The sequence below is a fragment of the Cyprinodon tularosa genome, unplaced genomic scaffold, assembly GCF_016077235.1.
Source record: "Cyprinodon tularosa strain WSP-4 unplaced genomic scaffold, ASM1607723v1 ctg355, whole genome shotgun sequence".
Lineage (NCBI taxonomy): Eukaryota > Metazoa > Chordata > Actinopteri > Cyprinodontiformes > Cyprinodontidae > Cyprinodon > Cyprinodon tularosa.
In genome coordinates, this window is record NW_024039069.1 from 58822 (window position 1) to 78864 (window position 20043).

Sequence of the window (20043 nt, forward strand, 5' to 3'; positions counted from 1 at the left end):
GATTTCCTAATTCAGAGGTATGACCATAATTGCTATGAAAGCACAAACTGCAAACGTCTAATTTACTTTGAACAGGAATCATTTCCATTATGAAGAGGGCAAACCAGACTGATATTGTGTAGCACGAGGTCTATTTCCACACATCACTCTGGAACTACTGCCATTAAATCTGTTCAGGGAAAGGAGGGATGTTCAGCAGAACCCTTTGAATTGACTGGTCGAAGCAACAACTGCACCACCAAACTTTTTCCAAGCGGATCATCAAAATAAGCCGTCCTAATTGTCAATCATTGTTGTGATGTTTAAGTAAGGAAGTCCGACGTGCTTGTCCCCATTTTCACTTACCAGCGGTGAGTCTGACATTGTGGAAAAATTGCAAATCTTTTGGAAAGTAAGCTTGTGTGAGAAATGGAAATAGTAACTTTTAAACAGAGCGTGCACGAGGAGAAATGGGCATGTGCATGTTTGTGCATGTTTTTTTTTTTTAAGTGGAGAGGTTGGGTCTTTTTTTATCGCTTTAATTTGCTTAAAATTTTCAGTTGGCTTCTTTGAACAATGAATGGTGTAACTCATTAAGCTGTTGGGCGGCTGTAATAAATCTCCCTAAGGTGTTTAGACAAAATCTCCTAACTGCCTAGAACTAGAAGAAAAATCTTGGTAAAGTGAGCCTAAACCAGGAGCCCATAGTTCACTGCTGGTACCCAGGATCCTACCTGTTCAGAGGACTGTGGATCTTCTGGATAGTTGGTTTTATTCTCTTCTGTCTTCGTTTCTAGAGTTCTTTCCTCTGTGGCCTTTGGTTCAGTTGTCCTCTCAGTCTCTTCTGCAGCTTCCTCAGTCCTGCGAATTTTTGGAGGCACTACGTTGTCGTCAAGGGGCCCTTTTCTTTTCTCCGCATTAGTGTCTGGAATGTCTCTGTAGGTGGAGCTCCTGGTTCTGTTCTGTCCTTGTGTGGAATCCTCCTCAGAACTGTTTTCAGAAGCCTGTTTTTCTGGTGATTCCTCAGAAGCCTCTGGATTTATTTCAACTGTTTCCTTCTGCAGACTATTTGTGGATCTTGTTTTTCTCACAGAGGACGTAGCAGGTAATATTTTCTCTGGAGATTTTTCAGATGTTTCTGTAGCTTTTGGGGATTTTGACTTCTCTGATGTCTCCATCTCTGGTTCAGCAATACTTCTGGGTGGTTCCTGCTCTTGAGTCTTTCCATCTGAAGTCATCAGATCTGGTGTTTCTGTTTTCTTTTTGGTTTTTGTGATTATCTCAGGAGTTTCCATCTGTGGAACATTACCAGACCTCTCTATCTCCTGATCTATTTCAGAGGTTTTCTCCAGTGGGGTTATTTTGGACCTTGTCTTCTCATCCGTTTCCGAGTTGTCTTTGCTGTGTTCACTGGCGCACCTCCTTTCTTCGCTCTCCTCCTCGGGAACGGGCCACCTGTAAAAGGATGAAGGCTCAGTAACAGCAGATTGAGGACCTGGGGACCCTTAAAGAGACGATTTCTGACCCGTTGGTGAGAGTAGAGAACTTCTCAGACAAGGTGCCGATCAGTCTGGTTCCGTTGAGGTAGGCAGGTTTGGACTGCAGCTCTTCAGCAGCTTTGAGAGCTTCAGAAGAGGTCGACATCTCGATGAAACCCTAAAAAACACAAATAGGTGACAAATTGATGAGAGAAACTTGCGCAACTCAGAGTGTAGATCTGGACCCGAGTGAGAGGCGGGTCCAGGAGGGACTGCAGCCAATCAGAACATAAAGGGCTTCATATTTAAAACTCTTCCCAAGTTTTTGACATATCCCAGAATGATGAGGGTCAATCATCTCCATAAATAAGATCCTTCAATATAAAACAATAGCAGGATCAGACCTTAAACCACATGGTTCTGACTCTGATCTTCAGAGGTGAAAAAAACTGGGTCAACTAAAAGAACGAGAAACAGCAGGGCAAACACAAACCGTAGCACATCTGTTCTGACCTGTTGTCTGTTCTGGATCAGAAGGTAGCAGACCACCGTCCCAAAGCCTCTCATTAGGGTGATGAACTCCATGTCTGTGTACTGCAGAGGCATGGCGCTAAAGAACAGAACCCTGCTGGACTCCAAGGCCTCCTGCAGACAGAAAGGTCCTGTTATTAAATCTGGGAGGATACATACGTTTCAAAGGTTCTGGAGGAGTCGTGGAGACGAACCTTAGGGTCTCCACCAGGAAGAATATCTGGGAAAGAGCAAGAGAAAATTCAAAACCAAACAGAACCACCATGGGTTTACTGGTTTAACTCAAACTCAACTGGGCTTGATCCTGTTTACCTTCATCGTCGCTCTTCAACTCATCCAGAGTGATGCAGTTCTCCAGGTCCACTGGGAATTCTGCTTCCTGTTCAGGAAGACAGTGAGTTTCAGATAATGGGTCCAAAGACCAAAAAACATCAAAGCCTCAATCTTGGACCGAGTTGGTTCTGAGCGTCCAGAATGGACCTGCTGCTACATCTACAGGATGAGAGAAAGAAACTAATGTCCTTTCCAGTTTTGTTCTGCTTCCCGTCCTCTGCTTGGTGAGATCTGTTTGACCGAATTCATTAACATGATCAGAACAAGTGTTCAGATCGACCTGGATCAGGTTATGGATCTGCATAAACCAGCCCGCTGGGAGCAAAGAGAGCAACCTTCTGATCCAGGTTCCTTACCATATCCTCCTCTGTGTCAGCAGGCTCCTCCACCTGGAGCTCCGGCTTCTCTGCTTCAGCCTCAATGACCTCCAGCTTTGGTCCACCTTGAAAACAAGTTTCACCAGAAATCAGTTTTTATGCAATCTAAAGGATTTTCTTGAAGTTCTGACGTCTTTGTTTTGCCTCTACCTGCTTCAGGACACTTGGGTTTCTCTTGGTGGTCCTCATCCTGACTCTCCAGGTCGTCCTCGTCCCTCACATCTTCTCCATCCTCTGCGATCACCTCCATGCCCTCGATGTCGCTCTCGTCTGTGGTGTAGCTGAAGGCAGGGACGTCTTCGGTCAGCAGATGTTTGCTGTTCTATCACAGTTTAGGTTTTAAGCCTGAACTCACCGTTCTACGTCAGCCGTCGGTTTCTCCTTCTCCTTAGCAGCAGCTTCTGTGTTGGTGGAGACACCTTCTTTCTTCTGAGGTTCTTCTGCAGATCTGGGCTCTGAGCAGAGAGGGAGACACTGAGCCTCACATAGAGGAAAGACACCTGAAGAACCTCCTTGAACGTCAACCAAAACCGTTCTGTTCCCTCCCGGATGTGAGAGACCTGGACCTTGCCCTGTCTGGTTACAGGTTGCTATGGTAACCATGATGTAGCGTGGGCCGCTGACCCATTATGATCTAAAGTACATCTTTACTGAGTCTGATATTTTGTAGTTTAAACGAATCAGTGTGGTTCTGGTTCCTCACCAGAGTTCTTGGGTTCTTCAGACTTGCTCTTCCCAGGAGGCCCACTGCTGGACCGCTCTCTGGATTTGGACCTCCTTTTCAGGCTGGATTTATCTCTGGACCTGGTTCTAGTCTCTTTTCTCTTTCCATCTCTAGAACTGCTTCTTTTCCTTCTCCGTCCTCTGGACCGTGACCTGGTCCTGTCTCTGGACCTGGTCCTGTCTCTGGACCTGGTCCTGTCTCTGGACCTGGTCCTGTCTCTGGACCTGGTCCTCTGCTCCCTGTTGGACTCCTTAGACTTGACTGGTTCCTCCTCGTACTTCTGGGCTGATGGAACCCGCCTGTGGACCATCACAGAAGAGCGTTAATAACACGAATAAGACATAAATGCACCAGAACGGGATCTTGACCGGCTCCCAACTCACATAAGAGTCCTGTACTCTAATGAGAAGGCTACATGGATGATGTCATCGTTGATCCGAAGAGTATTGGAGGTATAATAGTTGACCAGCTTCTGAGCCTCAGCAGAAACTTTCATCTCCACGAAGGCCTGGATCAGAACACAGCAGAGACCCATCAGAATCACTGCAGAACCAGGATCTGTTCCATAAACACGGTCGGAATCATCGTTTTAAAGTCTGTACAGCTGCCATGAATCATTCATACAGAAAAAGGTTCTTTAAAACTGGAGAACCATGGATCAGAACCACTACAAATGATCTCAGGTTCTGGGAACAAACCTTTCGTTTCAGGCTCACTGTAGGAGCGGACGGGGTTATTTAAGGTCAAGTGTCATTCTGTTCAGGTGTTGCTAAATGAGAATAAGCAAACTGGTCTCTACTGTGCTTAGATAGAGATTATGTTGCTTTATTTTGTTCTAAATGGAAATGGACAAAGGAAAATAAATGGCCTTGAGAATGCATCCAAAGCCTACCAGGAGGGAAAGCAACCAGTAGCCTAAAATATACGATTTGAGCCGGTACGCTCACCTTGGATGGCAGAAACAGTGTGTAGAGCGGCTCTCCGAAGCGTTTGGCGATGCAGATAAGATCGGAGCGTCCGTCCTTGCCGGTCGGCGCCGGAGTGAAGCTCACCACCTGGGAGCTCTGAGGAAACAGACACAGAGACGGGTCACACAGCGAAATGGGATTCAGGTCAAGGTAACCCATGTCAGCTGCTCAGAGCCAGAATCTGGCATTTTTCAGGTCAGGAGCCACAGCTGACCTGTTCTCTGGTGTCCTACCTGCAGGAAGCTAAATGTGCTGGAGATGCTGAACTCGATCTTCTCCTTCCCAGCGGCCTTCTCAGAGCTGCCGTAGTACTTCACCAGGTCCTTTGCCTGATCACAAGAGCCCATCTCCACAAACGCCTGCGGTGGGCAGGGTGGAAGTTACACCAGAGGTGTCAAATATATATTAAGGTTTATTACTAAAGTAGAAGTATAAATCCTACTGGTTAAAAACACATATAGAAGTTCGAGTATCAAGTTTGGCTTTTTACTCAAGTAAAAGTGTAAAAGGACAGTTTCTTACACTACTTAACGTATAAAAGTAGAAGTAAGGGGAGATGCTTTAATGAATTAAGTTTTTTTCTACAATTGTGGATTATAACTTCCTTATACTTCAGTTTCTTAGTTTCATAATTAATAGCAGCAGTGTCAAATTTCACTTTGCATCATCTTGAAAAACAATTTATTTTGCTATTTGAGAAAAAACAAGTTGGTGCAGCACTGAATCCAACCACAAAGAAATTGTCTGGATGAAACTAAAAATAATAATAATTTTTTTTTTTATATACCAACAGGACATCACAAACATTATCTTAAAGAAACAAGCCATTTGTTAAAATTTAAGAGATGATTGCAAAAAAATGTGAGCAGTAAAATTAAAAAGTTATCTAAAAATAATAACTCCAGTAAAGTATATAGCCAAAAGTTGTAGTTAATGAAGTTAACAAAGTATTTGTACTTTGTTACTTTACACTTCCATGTTACACACCCACCCACTGTGGCAGAGTGGAGTGGGTGGGACATGAAGCAGGACGACTCACCAAAGACGGAAACATGAGGATCTTCTCAACTTTTCCAAACGGCTCGATTAGTTTCCTCAGATGAGCCTCATCTACAGCCTGAGGGGCAAACTTGGCACACACCACCTTCCCTTTATCCGACGCCTGAATTCACACAAACACGTCTCAGTGTTTACCTATCTTTACAAGAACTTCCATTGACTTCCATTCATTTCTGTAACCAAACCATATTCCAGTCTATTAACCCACACTGATCTAGAAAACATAATTCAGTTCTTACCTTCTGCTGCTTCTGGGGATCTGCTGAACAAAAGCAAACATTTAGACCCTCATTATGGACCAGAACTATATAGTCACACTATGGAGACCTTACCTCGGTTCTGACTGGGTTTGGGAGTGGGTGGGCTACGCCTCGGTGCATCTTTCTGCTGGTTTGATCTGCTATCATCCCTTTAACAACAAAAAAGGTTTTAAGCTGATGAGCAGGTGCTGATATTTTTATATCTAAGGGAAACATATTCCAGAACATAACTATTTTTCTTTTTATGCTTTTTGTTCTATATATACTCTTCATTCATCCATCCATTTTCCATCACTCTTATCTCAAGTGGGATCGCGAGGGGTGCTGGTGCCTATCTCCAGCTGTCTACAGGCGAGAGGCGGGGTACACCCTGGACAGGTCCAGTCCATCGCAGGGCAACACAGAGACAAACAGGACAAACAACCATTCATGCACACACTCACACCTAAGGAGAATTTAGAGAAGCCAATTAACTTAACAGTAGTGTTTTTGGACTGTTGGACGGACATTTCCATTCCTTAAAGTGCATCAGTGATCAAATGTAAACAGTGTTGGAGAAAGTTTTGGTTTGGTGTTGACAGTTTGATGAGTCGGATAAATAAAGTTGAGTCTAAGTTTATGGGGACCCAACTGGTCTGATGACTTGAGCAAGGTTCCCGCTGACCGGACACGAAGATCCTGGTTCTAAACATTATTTCTGATTAAAGAGTCTGATCCTGCCACTGATTACAAAGACTGAACATGTCTTACAGATAAATCTTCTATCTGAACTGACTAGTTCTGTTGGTTTCAAAGTTCTGCTTCCAGGCCCAGAATCCCTACACTAATAATCAGCTGAAGGCTGTAGAGACGCACGGGAAAGTCTGACACAGAACAATCCTGATTAAGGTGGTGAAGGTCACTGACCTTGCGACTTGGTCCAGGCGACAGTCCCACTTTGGAAACCTGCAAAGGAGACAAGAGTTTAGGAACCAGAACATCCAGGCGTCCGTGGGTCTCCATATGTTACTTACTGCTGCAGCAAGTTGAGCTGTCCGTCTGCATGACCCGTGGTGTTAACATGCTGGATCCAAGCCTGAAACACAGACAGGAAGTGGGACTGTTGCCACTGCCATGCTCCCACTCCCCCTCACCTCCTATTTCCCTTCAGTGGCCCCACCCACTCACCTGCAGACCCACCTATTGAAGGACGACGGATGAACTTACCTTCTCTGACAGGACTGTGATGTCACACAGAGAGCATGAGTACGGGAACTCCGTCGGTGATGTTCCGTGGAAGTCCAGAGCTTGTTTCTTGGAGGGCATGGGGTCGGGGGCGGCGGCCCGGCTGCTGTGTGCTGACTTGAAGTCTTGGCGTCGATCGTCAAGAGGAGGAGGAGCTGATCTGTAATCAGCTGGTCCGGTAGAGAAACGAGAAGGACGTGTTCTACCCACTGATCCCGCCGTGCTGAAAGAACCTTCCTTACCATAACGAGGGGGGCGTGGCCTGTGGTCTTGGTCAGTGGTGTGTCTGAATGGTAAAGAGGATGATGATGGTGGGGACCTGAAAGAGCTGGCGGTCGTATGACCCGTCCAGCGGTCCAGTGCTGGATCAGGGGGCGCAGTCGTCGTAGAGAACATTGGAAGAGGGTACTGGATGGGTTGCCTGCTGAGCTGCTCCCGCTCTCTGGAGACGGGGTTGCCAGAGGGCCAATGGCCGGAGCTTGAGGGCATAAATGAAGAGGGTGGTGGGGGAGAAGGAGCTCTGGAAGGTCTAATGGTTCCCATCTTTGATGTGGACTGCTGGAAAGAGTTCATCTCTTCAGGAGGACTTCTTAGTGGAAACGGTTGGACCGGGCCCTTTCTCCCCTTGATCTGCTGCAGGATTTGAGGAAGAGTCTCAACTGTAAGGACGTCTTCAGGAAGCTTCGCCAGCATAGACAGATCTTCAGGCTCCAAGCCGCAGCTGTTCAGGAGGCTCAAAACGGACTCCTGGGAGCCATGAGCCGAGGGGAGCGCTGCTGAGCTCCTGGAGAATGAGGAGGAAGAGGAGGAGGGCAGGTAGGAGGAGGAAAACGACTCCTGAGGCTGACGGTAAAAGTCTCTGTCAGCTCCAGGACCATAGCGCCGGGGTTCAGGTCGCAGGTCAGAATCAGGCGGCGGCTGCCGGTACGGGTAGTTGTTGGACATGCTGGGAGGCTGTGGAGAAACGCTTGGAGCGTTTCCTGCAAACACATGTGAGAAAATATCAAACTGTGACTGAATGAAGACAAAACCACCAGCTGGAAGAAAGAGGTGTCAGAACATCTGAAGACCTCAAGCTCTGCAGACCTTCATTGAACAAACATTTCAAACTAAGATTCACCAGCAGAGTGAAACTAAAACATTTCATCTGAACACAAACAGAGATCAGAAGCTCTCTGCACAATTCTTCCTCTGCAGAGCAGAAGTTCATGAAGACTTTAAGGAAGCTTCATGAAGCAGCTTCAGCCAGACAGCTAGTAGAACCTCGTGGAGCAGAGATCACTTTGGAGACCCTTTGTCCAGCTCTACAATCCGGAGTTACATTTCTAGTCTTTACTGGACTGAGAAGAAGCCTGATGTTCTCCTTAAGGGAGGAGTAAGCTTCTCTGGGCTCAGAGGCTCCTGGGATGGACTATCGTGGATCGGCTATCCAGATGTTTGTTGAGGAAGGATCATCCAAGCATGAAAAACATCAAGATGGGAAGGAATCATTTAGAAATGTTCAAGATGTTCCTAAATGACTGAACAGTTTGGGTCAGGACACTTCTGTTTATGCTGATAGGAGCTGCTCCCTCTGGTGGACATTGTTAGAAGGACAAGCTGAAGCCTGAAAGCAGAAAGTCAGCCTGAAGCTAAAGGGGAGAAGATAAGCTCTGAACTCCTCATGGCCGTGTTTAAATAATCCAGGCCATTATAAATTCCCTCCAACCCCTCCAGTAGCTCCTCGCCATCATCCCGACTCCCACTGTGCCTCACCTGATACAACATTACTGATCCACTGTGGGACGAGAAAGAGGAAGGCGAGGGGATGCATAGTTTCACCAGTATAGGATGAATCATGAGAGGTCATCAGTATCAGATTAGAGCTCCATATCACATAGCTTTCTTTTTGATTCAAAATAACATAAAAGACCTGAAAAATTAGAGTGGATTCCAACATTTTACACAACCAGCTGCTCATCTGAATTTTATTTACTGCTTTCCTTCAGCCTGACCTCCCAAACTGACTCTTACCTCCAGTAACAGAGCTCCACACTGCAGGCACTGATTGACCCCTTCTTTCCAGGGATGTTCATTCATTTCTCACCAGGACAGAGAAGACGACTCATCCCTGAGATCTGGCTGAGAAGGAAGAGGGAGATCTGCTGGACTGACCAGTCCCCCACAAAGACTGTTGGGTATGTTTCCAAAAGAATAAGACAGGAAGTCCTCCTGGATGGAGATGGCCTGAAGGTTTTTATTCACTGGGAGAAGGAAGCGGACCATTGCAAAGTGGGAAAAGCTGCATTCCGGGTTGGTTCTTTTCATATCCACATCAGTGCATCCCAAACAGAGTCCAGTTTTTCTTTCCAACCACAGAAAGAACAATATGTTACTACCATAAGAAAAGCATTACAGTCAGGTGGAAGCCATCATCTGATGCTGGAACCAAACCTTTGATTGGAGTTAAACCTACGGAGCATTTATTAACACAAAGAGCTACTGTAACCATAAATAGTCAAAGAACGTTTTAAACCAATGTTTGTTAAACAACAGCACTTTCAGAGATCAAGTTAATCCCAGGATCAAAAATACAAACTAATCATTTATATTTTTACAAAAATAGAATCCACGAAAATAAAATGAAATGTTGCATTAATTTAAACTATCATATCAATACCCTAAATAGAAAAACTTATTTCTGTACATGTTATAACATAAAAAAAAGAATTTCAATCTGTTGTAGATGAATAAAAATACACATAACGGTGTGGTGCATAAGCAACAATCTCTCTGAGGGTTTGTCAGCATTCAGACAGATTATTTCAAGAGTCATTTTTTCTTAAAATAAGTGCATTTGTTTTTGGATTAAGGAGGTAAAAGAGACATTTTGCCAATGGAACAAGACAATTTACACTTAAAATAAGACAACACAATTGCATTGTCTTATTTTAAGTGCATATTATCTAATTATCTTATTTTAAGAGTAAAAACACAAATTCCAATGGCAAACTGTCTCATTTACCTACTCAAATTGAGGGTAGATCGTTTTTCCAGTGCAGAGTCCTGGAGAGCATGATGTCCACTCCATCCCTGTGTTTCCCATCCCCATTGTTTATATTTAACTGTCCAACAATTTTCATACTATTTTGGTAAAGCTTCTTACTTCATTCTAAATGGATAATTCACGTTTAGGCTTTAACTTGTTCTATCATACTTTATTCAGCAGAGACTGACCGGCAGCGTCCTGCTGCTCCAGAGCAGAGGGGAGATCATGTCCGAGACAAGATCAACAGCAGATTAATGTGCAACATACTCATGAAATCGGATGCATTTCAGCTCGGACTGCAACTAACCATTATTTTACAAATCGATCAATCTGTTGATTATTTTCTTGATTGATCTATTAATAATCTGAAAGCCAAAGGTTCTTTAAGGTTTTTTTATTTTTAGATTTATTTAAGCCAGGTGAAACTAGAACTTTTTCCACTTGAGGAAATCTGGATAGAGCATATAGACAGATGAAAACATATTTTAAATCTTGAATGAAAAATATATATTTGTTCACAATTACTGCTCTAAGTGGGTTGCTCTGTCAGCTAAAGGCATGTTTAAGTCTCTATACTCCAGTTAACTATTAATCGATTACTAAATTAGTTGCAGATTATTTCAATAATCAAGTAATCCGATTAATTGTTTCAGTCCTATTTTAAGCGTATATTTAATGCAGTTTAATGATTATGAAATTTGAGGATGTATATTTGACCAAGAATTGAATGAAATTGACATTAGTTTAGCCTCTCTAGTATTCCATTAGAAAACACCATCATCGATATGTGAAAAATCAATAACATTTTGAATCAAAAACGACATTTTTCCAATTAAAATTAAAATCGCAACTACGTTCAGATCAGTAACATTTACTCAAAGCATTACTATATCAGCGCATGGATGTGGAAGGGGGGATAATATAATATTTTACAGGTAATTATCCAGCAAACAGATTTTCAAATAGATCAGGGTTTATCAGATCAGACTGATTCAGATGCAGCAAACAGAACAGGAAGCGTTTTATTTCAGGATCTTTGATAATAAATGAAACCAAAGCAGCTACAGCAGATATAACTTACCTGTGAGAATGCTAATTCTCACGACTAATGGAAAGAAATGGAATTAATAGTGACACAGAACAGAGCTTTTTTTTTTTTTTAGACTAAATAATCAGATTTCTTTTAGTTTCTATCTTTGACTGTTAGCAGGTTAGCTCCTAGCACAATAGCTAGCTTTCATAGCTAACAGGAATAACTGGCACTCACCTCAGATAAACTGAAGTCACTTTCACACGGAGCACCAAACTCTTTATTAAAACCCTCACTTCAATGTAAAAAATATTGTTTATTGGCAGAAAAATCCCAAGGAAAACAAGCCGATAAGGACTCTTTGCTGCACCGGGGACTGATTTCTTCTTCTTCTTCTACTGGTTTTAATTCGGGATTTAAAGCTGTTGAGCTACAATACCGCCACCTGCTGTACGACATCCTCATAACAAGAAGCGCTTTCAGCTGTTTGGAGGTGGTCTATCACAGGACAAACACACATGCATATTGCAATGAATGACCTTAAAACAACTTAATTATAATCCAACCATACATCACTAGGATGGACAAGGATTTTGTAAGGATTTTAGGGCTTGGTATCCTGAGGTTCTGATTTCCAGCCCCACTCCCACAGACTGCCACTCTGGGTCCCTGAGCAAGACCCTTAACCCCATACTGCTGCCAGGATGCTGCACCATGGCAACCCACTGCTCCCCAGTGGGATGGGTTAAGTGCAGAGACTGAATTTTATTGCTCTGTTGTTGTGATAGTGTAATGGTAATAAGGCTAAAAAAACAAAAAACAAACAAACAAAAAAAACAGTACAGTGGTGCAAACACTCCGTCAATAACAAATAATACAAAAATGTATTATGGTTGATGTTTTACTGTTGTTATCCAGGAACTATAAGGCAAACTGAACATAAAATCACCAACAGCAAATAAAAGTAAAAGAAATGTGTTTAGTTTTACATGCAACAGCGCAAAGGCATATTGCATTGATATAAAAACTTTGGAGGAAATATGCTGTCGAAGGTTCTCAGTTATCCAGGTCATATTCATTCCAACAGCATTTTTTAATTAATTTTTTAATGGAATTTTGAGGAAATAAAACAATGCAAAAAAACAATCAGTATGCATATTCAAGATTTAAGACCTATACTTTCATATGACCAGCCAAAAATCCCAATGACTATACAAACAAATCTTATTTTGCAAAATCGTAAGACAATTTGACAATAAAAAAAATAAGTTAAAAGAGACAGAAAAACTAAATAATATGTAAAACTGTTTCAATGGGTTGAGTATCTTGAACAGGGTGGGGTTAAATTTCCCAATTCAAAAATTTTTCTTATATTAATTCCTAAAAATGCATTTGTTTAATCGAAAAATCTTTTTTTCAAAAATGCATTACTTACTTTTGCTGCTGTAATTCCAATATAAATATATTGCATAACTAAACAGTCGTGTAATGCAGGTTAAAAAAAGTTTTTAAGAGAGCAAGTAAATTTGAGATTGGATCCGCTTAGAATTGAATAAAAAGAATCAGCTCCACATATTGAGAATTGGATTCAAATAATTTCCTAAATTTTGAATTAATACCTGGCCAACTCTTTCAGAGGCAGAGGATAAGGACGGACCCTGGCTTTAAAATCTGATCAGACCAACTGGCCCTCATCTCCACTAGGGTTGTCAAAAGTATCGATACTCAAAAAAGTATCGATACTGAAACGATCTATCCGGATACAATACTCATTTTCAAAAGTATCGATATAGCCATCTAAAGTGCAGAATAGTGGAAAATGCACTTTCAGAACACTGTGTGATTAAATAATTCTGTGCATTTTTCAGTTTTAGACTTTTTTTGTAACAGGTGCAGCTGCTGAGAATTATTTTTGTTTAACTGGTTTAGCTAGTGTCATTGTTATGTCTGCAAAACATAGCCAAGGAAGGAACACTTAATTTTAATTTTGTAAGTTTTTTTTATCAAGCTTGCTTAATATTGTGCACAGCATACAACCTCTAAATATTATTGTTATTGTTTTTTTTTATTTATTTCTTGTATTTTTTAGTAATGAAAATATTTCTGTTGAATTTTAGTTTTGTTTTTATTCTTGTGGTATCAAATGATATCGAGTATCGAATATTTTACTTAGTATCGGTATCGAGTTGAAAAGTTTAGTATCGTGACAACCCTAATCTCCACCTGTCATTTTTCTCCCTGTCAGGTTTGGGTCTGACACCAAAAGGAAAAGAAGAGACTACATCAGTCAGAATATAAGAAATAAATCATCAGGGTCAACCTATCCTTTAGAAAACATTTAGGAAACAGGCAGAAAAATAGCACTGCAGACCCACCTCACACCCCATCATGACCTGTTCCAAGCCCCACCCTCGGTAGCTGCTACAGAGCTCTGCATTCCAAAACCAACAGACTCTGCAACAGTTTCCTCTCATAAGCATCACTCTAAAGAACAGCAGACTCTGACCCTATGTTAGGAAGAACTCATGGAGGACTAATTTAATTGGACTGAAAGACTTCATGTTAAATTTAGGGACAATAATCTAAGTAAGTTCGGAAAAAACTAAGTAATCATCTTTGTAGGAGCCAATTATGCTTTGGTGTTTGTCGCCACGAGGGGGCGTATGTAATTTTTGAGTTCTGAGTGTCTGATGAGGGGATGGGTTATTTAAGGTCAACCATCAATTCTGTTCAGGTGTGGTTAATAGGCTGAGGCAAACAGTTTTCTATTGTGCTTGGTTGGATTTATGTTGTATTTATGTGGATCTTGAAGGAAAACAGCAAGATAATAAGACTTGGCTGAAAATAAATGACTTTGTTTTATGTCAAACGGAAGATCGGCATTCTAAATCTTAATTGAGCGCACGTAAAACCAATGCCTTCCAACAGAAACCACCAGTAGCCTAAAACATAGGATTTTAGCCGCTACATTTAGGTAGAAAACTGCCTCGTTCGGAAGATCCACCGATCCTGCTGTATTGGGATTCTTGTGGCAGACAAAGTAAAGCCGCACAGAACCAGGCTATTGGAGCCGCCGGACAGTACACCTGACGCCGGAACCGGACCGCAGAGGAGCGGTCGGGACACCTGACGCCAGAACCGGACCGCAGAGGAGCGATCTGTACACCCGACGTCGGTACCGGACAACTGACGTCGGAACCGGACCCGCAGAGGAGCGATCAGGAAACCTGACGTCGGTACCGGACACCTGACGTCGGAACCGGACCCGCAGAGGAGCGATCAGGAAACCTGACGTCGGTACCGGACACCTGACGTCGGAACTGGACCTGCAGAGGAGCGATCGGGACATCTGACGTCGGAACCAGAATCGGAGCCGCACAGGAACGATCGACACCGCACGCTTGAGAACAGAGCTGCATGGATCGAGCTATTGGAGCTACTGAGATTCGTAGCAGCCGAAATCGGAGCGCAGATCATCAATGCCGGCCAACGCATCATTGGGGTATGTGAGTCAGCGCTGATATTTATGAATGGCCATTATTATTATTATGTGTGCACACAAAGGTTCAAACTTAAATCCAATGCATTGGTAACAGACTGAAGACCACTTAAAGCAAAGAGAGCTCTCTATAAACAAACAATCTACAATTTGCGAATAAATAAATAAGCTTATAAACTGTCGGCCATTATGGCAGAAGAGGAAAACATTGACCTGGATCAGGAGGGTCAAATTAACATTGTGGGTCAAGAGGAAAATCCTCAATGGGAGACTGAAAAAAGACAGGTGAAATTAACAGCCAAGGCTTTGTTTGTGAAAATTCATAACTTAGAAAGTGAAAGAAAAACAAAGTTAAATAAGCTCACAAAGTTAAGACAAACTATTACAGTGTTGAAAAATGAAAAAGGGTGTGTGAATGATATTAAGGGAGAATTTAAAAGGTTTTTGGGTTTGTCTGAAGAAACACAAAAGGTACACCACGTTTTGTTGGGTTTATTGCCTGTGGATGAAGCACAGAAGCATGATGTATGGTTTAAAGCTCAAATGTTGAATGTTCATGATTTTGTTGCTGCTACTCATAAATGGTTGACTGAGGCACAAGGTTGCTCAACTGGTGTGCCTGATATGAAAGAAAATGAGAGTGAAAATAAGGAAGCTGAACCAAACACTGCCAGTGGTGGCATGATGGAAATGGAGCTGCAGATTGAACCTCATGACAGCATTTCAAATGTTTCTGTAAGGTCTTTTAGAAAAACTGGGAGTCAAAGGGGTTCTTCTGTAACAACCAGCATATCGTCAACGCTTTCTGAACAAATAACGGCAGAAGCAGAGAGAGCTGCACTCCTGGCATGTGCAGCTGCTTTAAAAGAGAAGCACGCATTGGAGGAACAGGAATACCTGTTAAAGAAAAGAAAAGAACAACTTGAGATGGACACTAAAATTGCTGCTGCTAATGCCAAGCTAATGGTACTAGAGGGTAGCACTAAAGGCAGCATTGCGTCCAAACTTTCTGATGGGATGAATTCATATGTTACAAAAGGTGCTAAACCCAAGATCAGGCCCGCTTTACTCCTTCCACAAGCTTCACAGTTGGTTACCAAACCTGCAAAGAAGCTTCAAGACGATGCTGGACTGCTGTTGAATAAAGAGGTTGAGTCGGGTCTAAACACAGCCTGTGAAAAACATGTTCCACCTCAGGTGGATGACACTGTTTTCAATACTTTGGTGTCGAAAACAGCTCCTCCTGTTGTTCAAACTTCTAAAGCTTCTATTTTTTCTGATCCCAATGTTACCACTCAAAACAGTTTGCTTCCATCAAATCAAAATCAACCTGCTGGAGATCTATACAATTTGTTGAAACAGCAGAATGACATAACAGCTCTTCTGGTTCAAATGCAATCAAGCCAGTTACTGCCACATCGAGTAATTCCCATCTATGATGGAGATCCTTTGCAGTTCAACTCATTTATGAAAGCCTTTGAACGTTGTGTGGAAGCAAAGACCAGCTCTAAAGGAGATTGTTTGTACTTCCTCGAACAGTACACGAGGGGGCAACCAAGATACCTCGTACGCAGCTGCCTTCACATGACTGCAGAAAGAGGATATGCTGTGGCCAAGCAGCTCCTCAAAGAACATTTCGGCAATGAATTTAATATCACTGCAGCCTACATGGAAAAGGTCACTGGTTGGCCCAACATTAAAGGTGAAGATGCTAAAGCATTAAAGGCGTTTGGACTGTTCCTTCGTGAATGCTGCAATGCAATGGAGGAACTGCAGTATTTGGATGAGTTAAGCCTGCCAGCTAACATGAAAACCTTGGTTCAAAAGTTGCCCTTTAAACTAAGAGAAAAATGGAGAACAAAAGCAAATGAAATTTTTGAGACAACGAGTCAAAGAGCATGTTTCAGAGATATTGTTGCTTTTATTGAACACCAGATTAGAATAATCTCAGATCCAGTTTTTGGAGATATACAGGACTCTCAACCTCTCAGAGGGATCATAAGACCTAACAAACCTCAAATAAAGTCACAGTTCAAAAGAAACAGCTTTGTAACCCATGTTTGTGCTAAAGATGACAGTAACATGCCTTCTCTCAAAAATGAAGTAGCTGTTGTTGACAAACCACATTATTTATCCTGTCTGTATTGTACACAGGATGGTCATGTATTGGAACAATGTCGACAATTAGGAAAGAGGCCACACAGGGAAAAACTAGACTTCCTAAAAGACAAAGGTTTGTGTTTTGGTTGCTTGAATACAGGACATTTAAGCAAGAACTGTGTTAAGCGCATCACTTGCAAACACTGTAACCAAAAGCATCCTAGGATTTTGCACATTGAACAGAAGGAAAAAATTCAGCAGAAGGAGTTGGATCAAGCAGCAAAGGGCTGCAAAACCTCTTCTACTTGTGGTCATACTGGGGCTGGCCACCATAGAGGGATTCTTCCCATCCTGCCTGTCAAAGTGAAAAGTTCAAAGGGAACTAAAGTCATTAAAACGTATGCTTTTCTGGATCCAGGGAGCACAGATACCTTCTGCTCTGAAAGACTTCTTAATGAACTCAACTTACAAGGTCAAAAGACGCAGATTCATCTCCGGACAATGGGTCAGAGTAAAACAGTGGCAACCTCTATCATTAAAGGGCTGGAGATTTCAGAAATAAATGGAAGCCATTTCTATCAGCTTCCCATTGTGTTTACACAAAAGGAAATGCCTGTCTCCACCGACAACATCATCAGTGAGGAGGAACTGTTTAAATGGTCGTACTTAAAGGACATCAACTTTCCTCGCATACATGCTGGTGTGGACCTACTAGTGGGAACCAATGCATCCAAACTAATGGAACCTTGGGAGGTGATAAATAGTCAGGGTAAAGGGCCCTATGCAATCAGAAGCCTCCTAGTATGGGTTGTAAATGCTTCAGCAGAAGATTACAATAATTCTGAAAATGACTACCCTTCAGTTCATGTCAACAGAACTACAGTTGATAAAATTGAAGAGCTTCTGATCAGTCAATACAACTATGACTTTATTGAAAAGTCCTTTACGGAAAAAGAGGAAATGTCCAGAGAGGAACAAAAATTTTTAGACATAATGGATCGCTCTGCACAGCTAGAGAATGGACATTACAAACTGAAACTGCCTTTCAAAAGAGAAGAACTCTTTATGCCAAACAACAGTTCTGTTGCCCTGCAGCGCATACATGGTTTGAAAAGAAAATTCAAGAAGAACAAAGGTTTCCATAAAGAGTACACAAACTTTATGACCAATGCCATTAATAGTGGACATGCAGAAAGGGTTCCACAGCATCAGCTGACTACATCAAAGGGCAAGGTGTGGTATATACCCCATCATGGTGTATACCATCCACAAAAACATAAGCTGCGTGTAGTGTTTGATTGTGGAGCAGAGTATAAAGGGGTCTCTCTTAACAGTCAGCTTTTACAGGGCCCAAACCTAACTAGCTCATTGGTCGGGGTTCTAGTGAGGTTTCGGCAGGAACATGTGGCATTAATGGCAGATATAAAATCCATGTTCCACCAGGTTAAGGTGGCTGATGAGCATGTGGACTTTCTGCGTTTCATGTGGTGGCCTCAAGGTAATCTGGATGAAGACCTTGAGGAATACCGCATGACCGTCCACTTATTTGGTGCAGTCTCCTCACCAAGCTGTGCTTGCTATGCTCTCAGAAAGACTGCTGAGGACAATCAGTCCAATTTCTCAGCAGATGTTGTACAAACAGTCAACAAAAACTTTTACATGGATGACCTCTTAAAAAGTCTGCCATCAGAGCAAAGTGCAGTTTCCATGGCCGAAGATCTTATAACTATTTGCAGCAGAGGAGGGTTTACGTTAACCCAATGGATTAGCAACAGCCGAGAAGTGCTCCAATGTATCCCAGGAGAGCTCAGGTCCCAGACTCTCTGAATTGAATCTGGACAGCGATGAGCTACCGCTAGACAGAGCACTAGGTTTACTATGGTGCACAGAGACAGACAGTTTTAAGTTCAAGCTGAAGCTCAAAGAAAAGCCTCCCACTAAAAGAGGTATGTTGTCAACCATCAGCTCCATTTATGATCCGCTAGGATTCCTAGCACCTCTCATTCTTCCTGCCAAACTGCTATTACAAGAGTTATGCAGGATGAAATGGGGCTGGGATGATCCTATACCTCTAACCTTCCAAAAACAGTGGAACCGGTGGTTGACTGACTTGGAAAAATTGGCTGACTTCCAAGTCAGCAGATGTATCAAACCTGAAGGGTTTGGAGAAGTCGTTGATGCCCAGTTACACCACTTCTCTGACGCTAGTGAGAGTGGGTATGGTACAGCTACATACGTCAGAATGCAGAACAGCAAAAGGAGAGTTCATGTAGCATTCTTGTTTGGCAAAGCCAGAGTAGCTCCACTCAAACCTGTGACTATTCCTCGTTTAGAACTCACAGCTGCTGTTATGGCCGTTAGACTGAATAACATGCTTCAGTCAGAGCTTCAGCTGCCATTGGAGAAGGCTTGCTTCTGGACTGACAGCACATCAGTTCTAAAATATATAAAAAATGAAGACAGAAGGTTTCAAACTTTTGTTGCCAACAGAGTAACAACCATTAGAGACAACACAGACATTGAGCAGTGGAGACATGTGCCTTCATCTTTAAACCCTGCTGATGATGCTTCCCGTGGATTTAAAGTTGACAGCCTCTTGAACCAAAAATGGATAGAAAGTCCTACATTTTTGTGGGAACCTGAAGATAAATGGCCCAAGTCTTCAATGGATTTCAGTATGACTACTGATGACCCAGAACTAAAAAGGACTCCCTTGATCAATGTTACAGTCATTAATTCAAATGCAACATCTCAGCTAATATCATTCTTCTCAGACTGGCAAAAATTTAAATTTGCAGTTGCTTGGTTCATCAAGCTAAAAAGAGTTCTGCTGAAACTGAGCAATAAAAGAAAGGAATTGCAACTGACCAGTTCAGTCATCACTGAAACATCAACACTGGAGTTGACAAAGGAAATGCAAACTCTCAAAAGCTCACTGGGAAACCAAAGTGTGTCTCTAGAAGATCTCACACAAGCTGAGACAGCCATAATTTCATTTTGCCAAAAGGAAAGATTCCCTGATGAGTTCGCTGCATTAACAGCTCGCAACTCAGAAATACCCAGAAGCAGCCCAATTTACAAACTGGACCCTATGCTGCAAGATGGGCTTCTACGTGTTGGAGGTCGGCTGAGTAAAGCAGCCATTCCTGAGAATGTTAAACATCCTCTCATTCTAGCAAAGGACCAGCACATCTCCTACCTTATCCTCCGACATTTTCACTTGCAGCTAGGTCTCCGAGGTAGAAATCATGTCCTCTCAGTCGTAAGAAGAAAATTTTGGATAACAAATGGAGTTTCAGCTGTGAAAAGGGTCATAGCGACATGTTCTTTTTGCAGGATGTATGAAGGACAAGCCGGTCAACAACAAATGGCAGACTTGCCAGAGGAAAGAGTGGTCCCTGATCTACCACCATTCACAAATGTTGGTGTAGATTATTTTGGGCCTATTGATGT

The 20043-nt window shown here is 42.5% G+C and overlaps 1 protein-coding gene across 4 annotated transcripts in view; it reads right to left on the minus strand.

The window, feature by feature from the left end:
• The window catches only part of matr3l1.1 (matrin 3-like 1.1), a 13123-nt gene extending 1724 nt beyond the window's left edge, over positions 1-11399 (minus strand). For 2 of the 4 annotated variants that reach the window (XM_038295416.1, XM_038295413.1), the window contains exons 1-19: positions 11229-11399; positions 6916-7913; positions 6723-6784; positions 6616-6654; positions 5782-5858; positions 5689-5711; positions 5430-5552; positions 4624-4749; positions 4370-4486; positions 3806-3930; positions 3402-3721; positions 3054-3153; positions 2849-2979; positions 2678-2763; positions 2301-2367; positions 2183-2208; positions 1971-2102; positions 1505-1635; positions 714-1434 (exon numbers count right to left, since the gene is read on the minus strand). In XM_038295416.1, the coding sequence (XP_038151344.1) occupies positions 714-1434; positions 1505-1635; positions 1971-2102; positions 2183-2208; positions 2301-2367; positions 2678-2763; positions 2849-2979; positions 3054-3153; positions 3402-3721; positions 3806-3930; positions 4370-4486; positions 4624-4749; positions 5430-5552; positions 5689-5711; positions 5782-5858; positions 6616-6654; positions 6723-6784; positions 6916-7878 (3369 nt within the window). In that variant the 5' untranslated portion in view covers positions 7879-7913; positions 11229-11399. The remainder of the gene's footprint in view (positions 1-713; positions 1435-1504; positions 1636-1970; positions 2103-2182; positions 2209-2300; positions 2368-2677; positions 2764-2848; positions 2980-3053; positions 3154-3401; positions 3722-3805; positions 3931-4369; positions 4487-4623; positions 4750-5429; positions 5553-5688; positions 5712-5781; positions 5859-6615; positions 6655-6722; positions 6785-6915; positions 7914-11228) is intronic. The other 2 variants (XM_038295414.1, XM_038295415.1) reach the window with 2 other exon arrangements.
• Positions 11400-20043: the final 8644 nt, after the last annotated feature.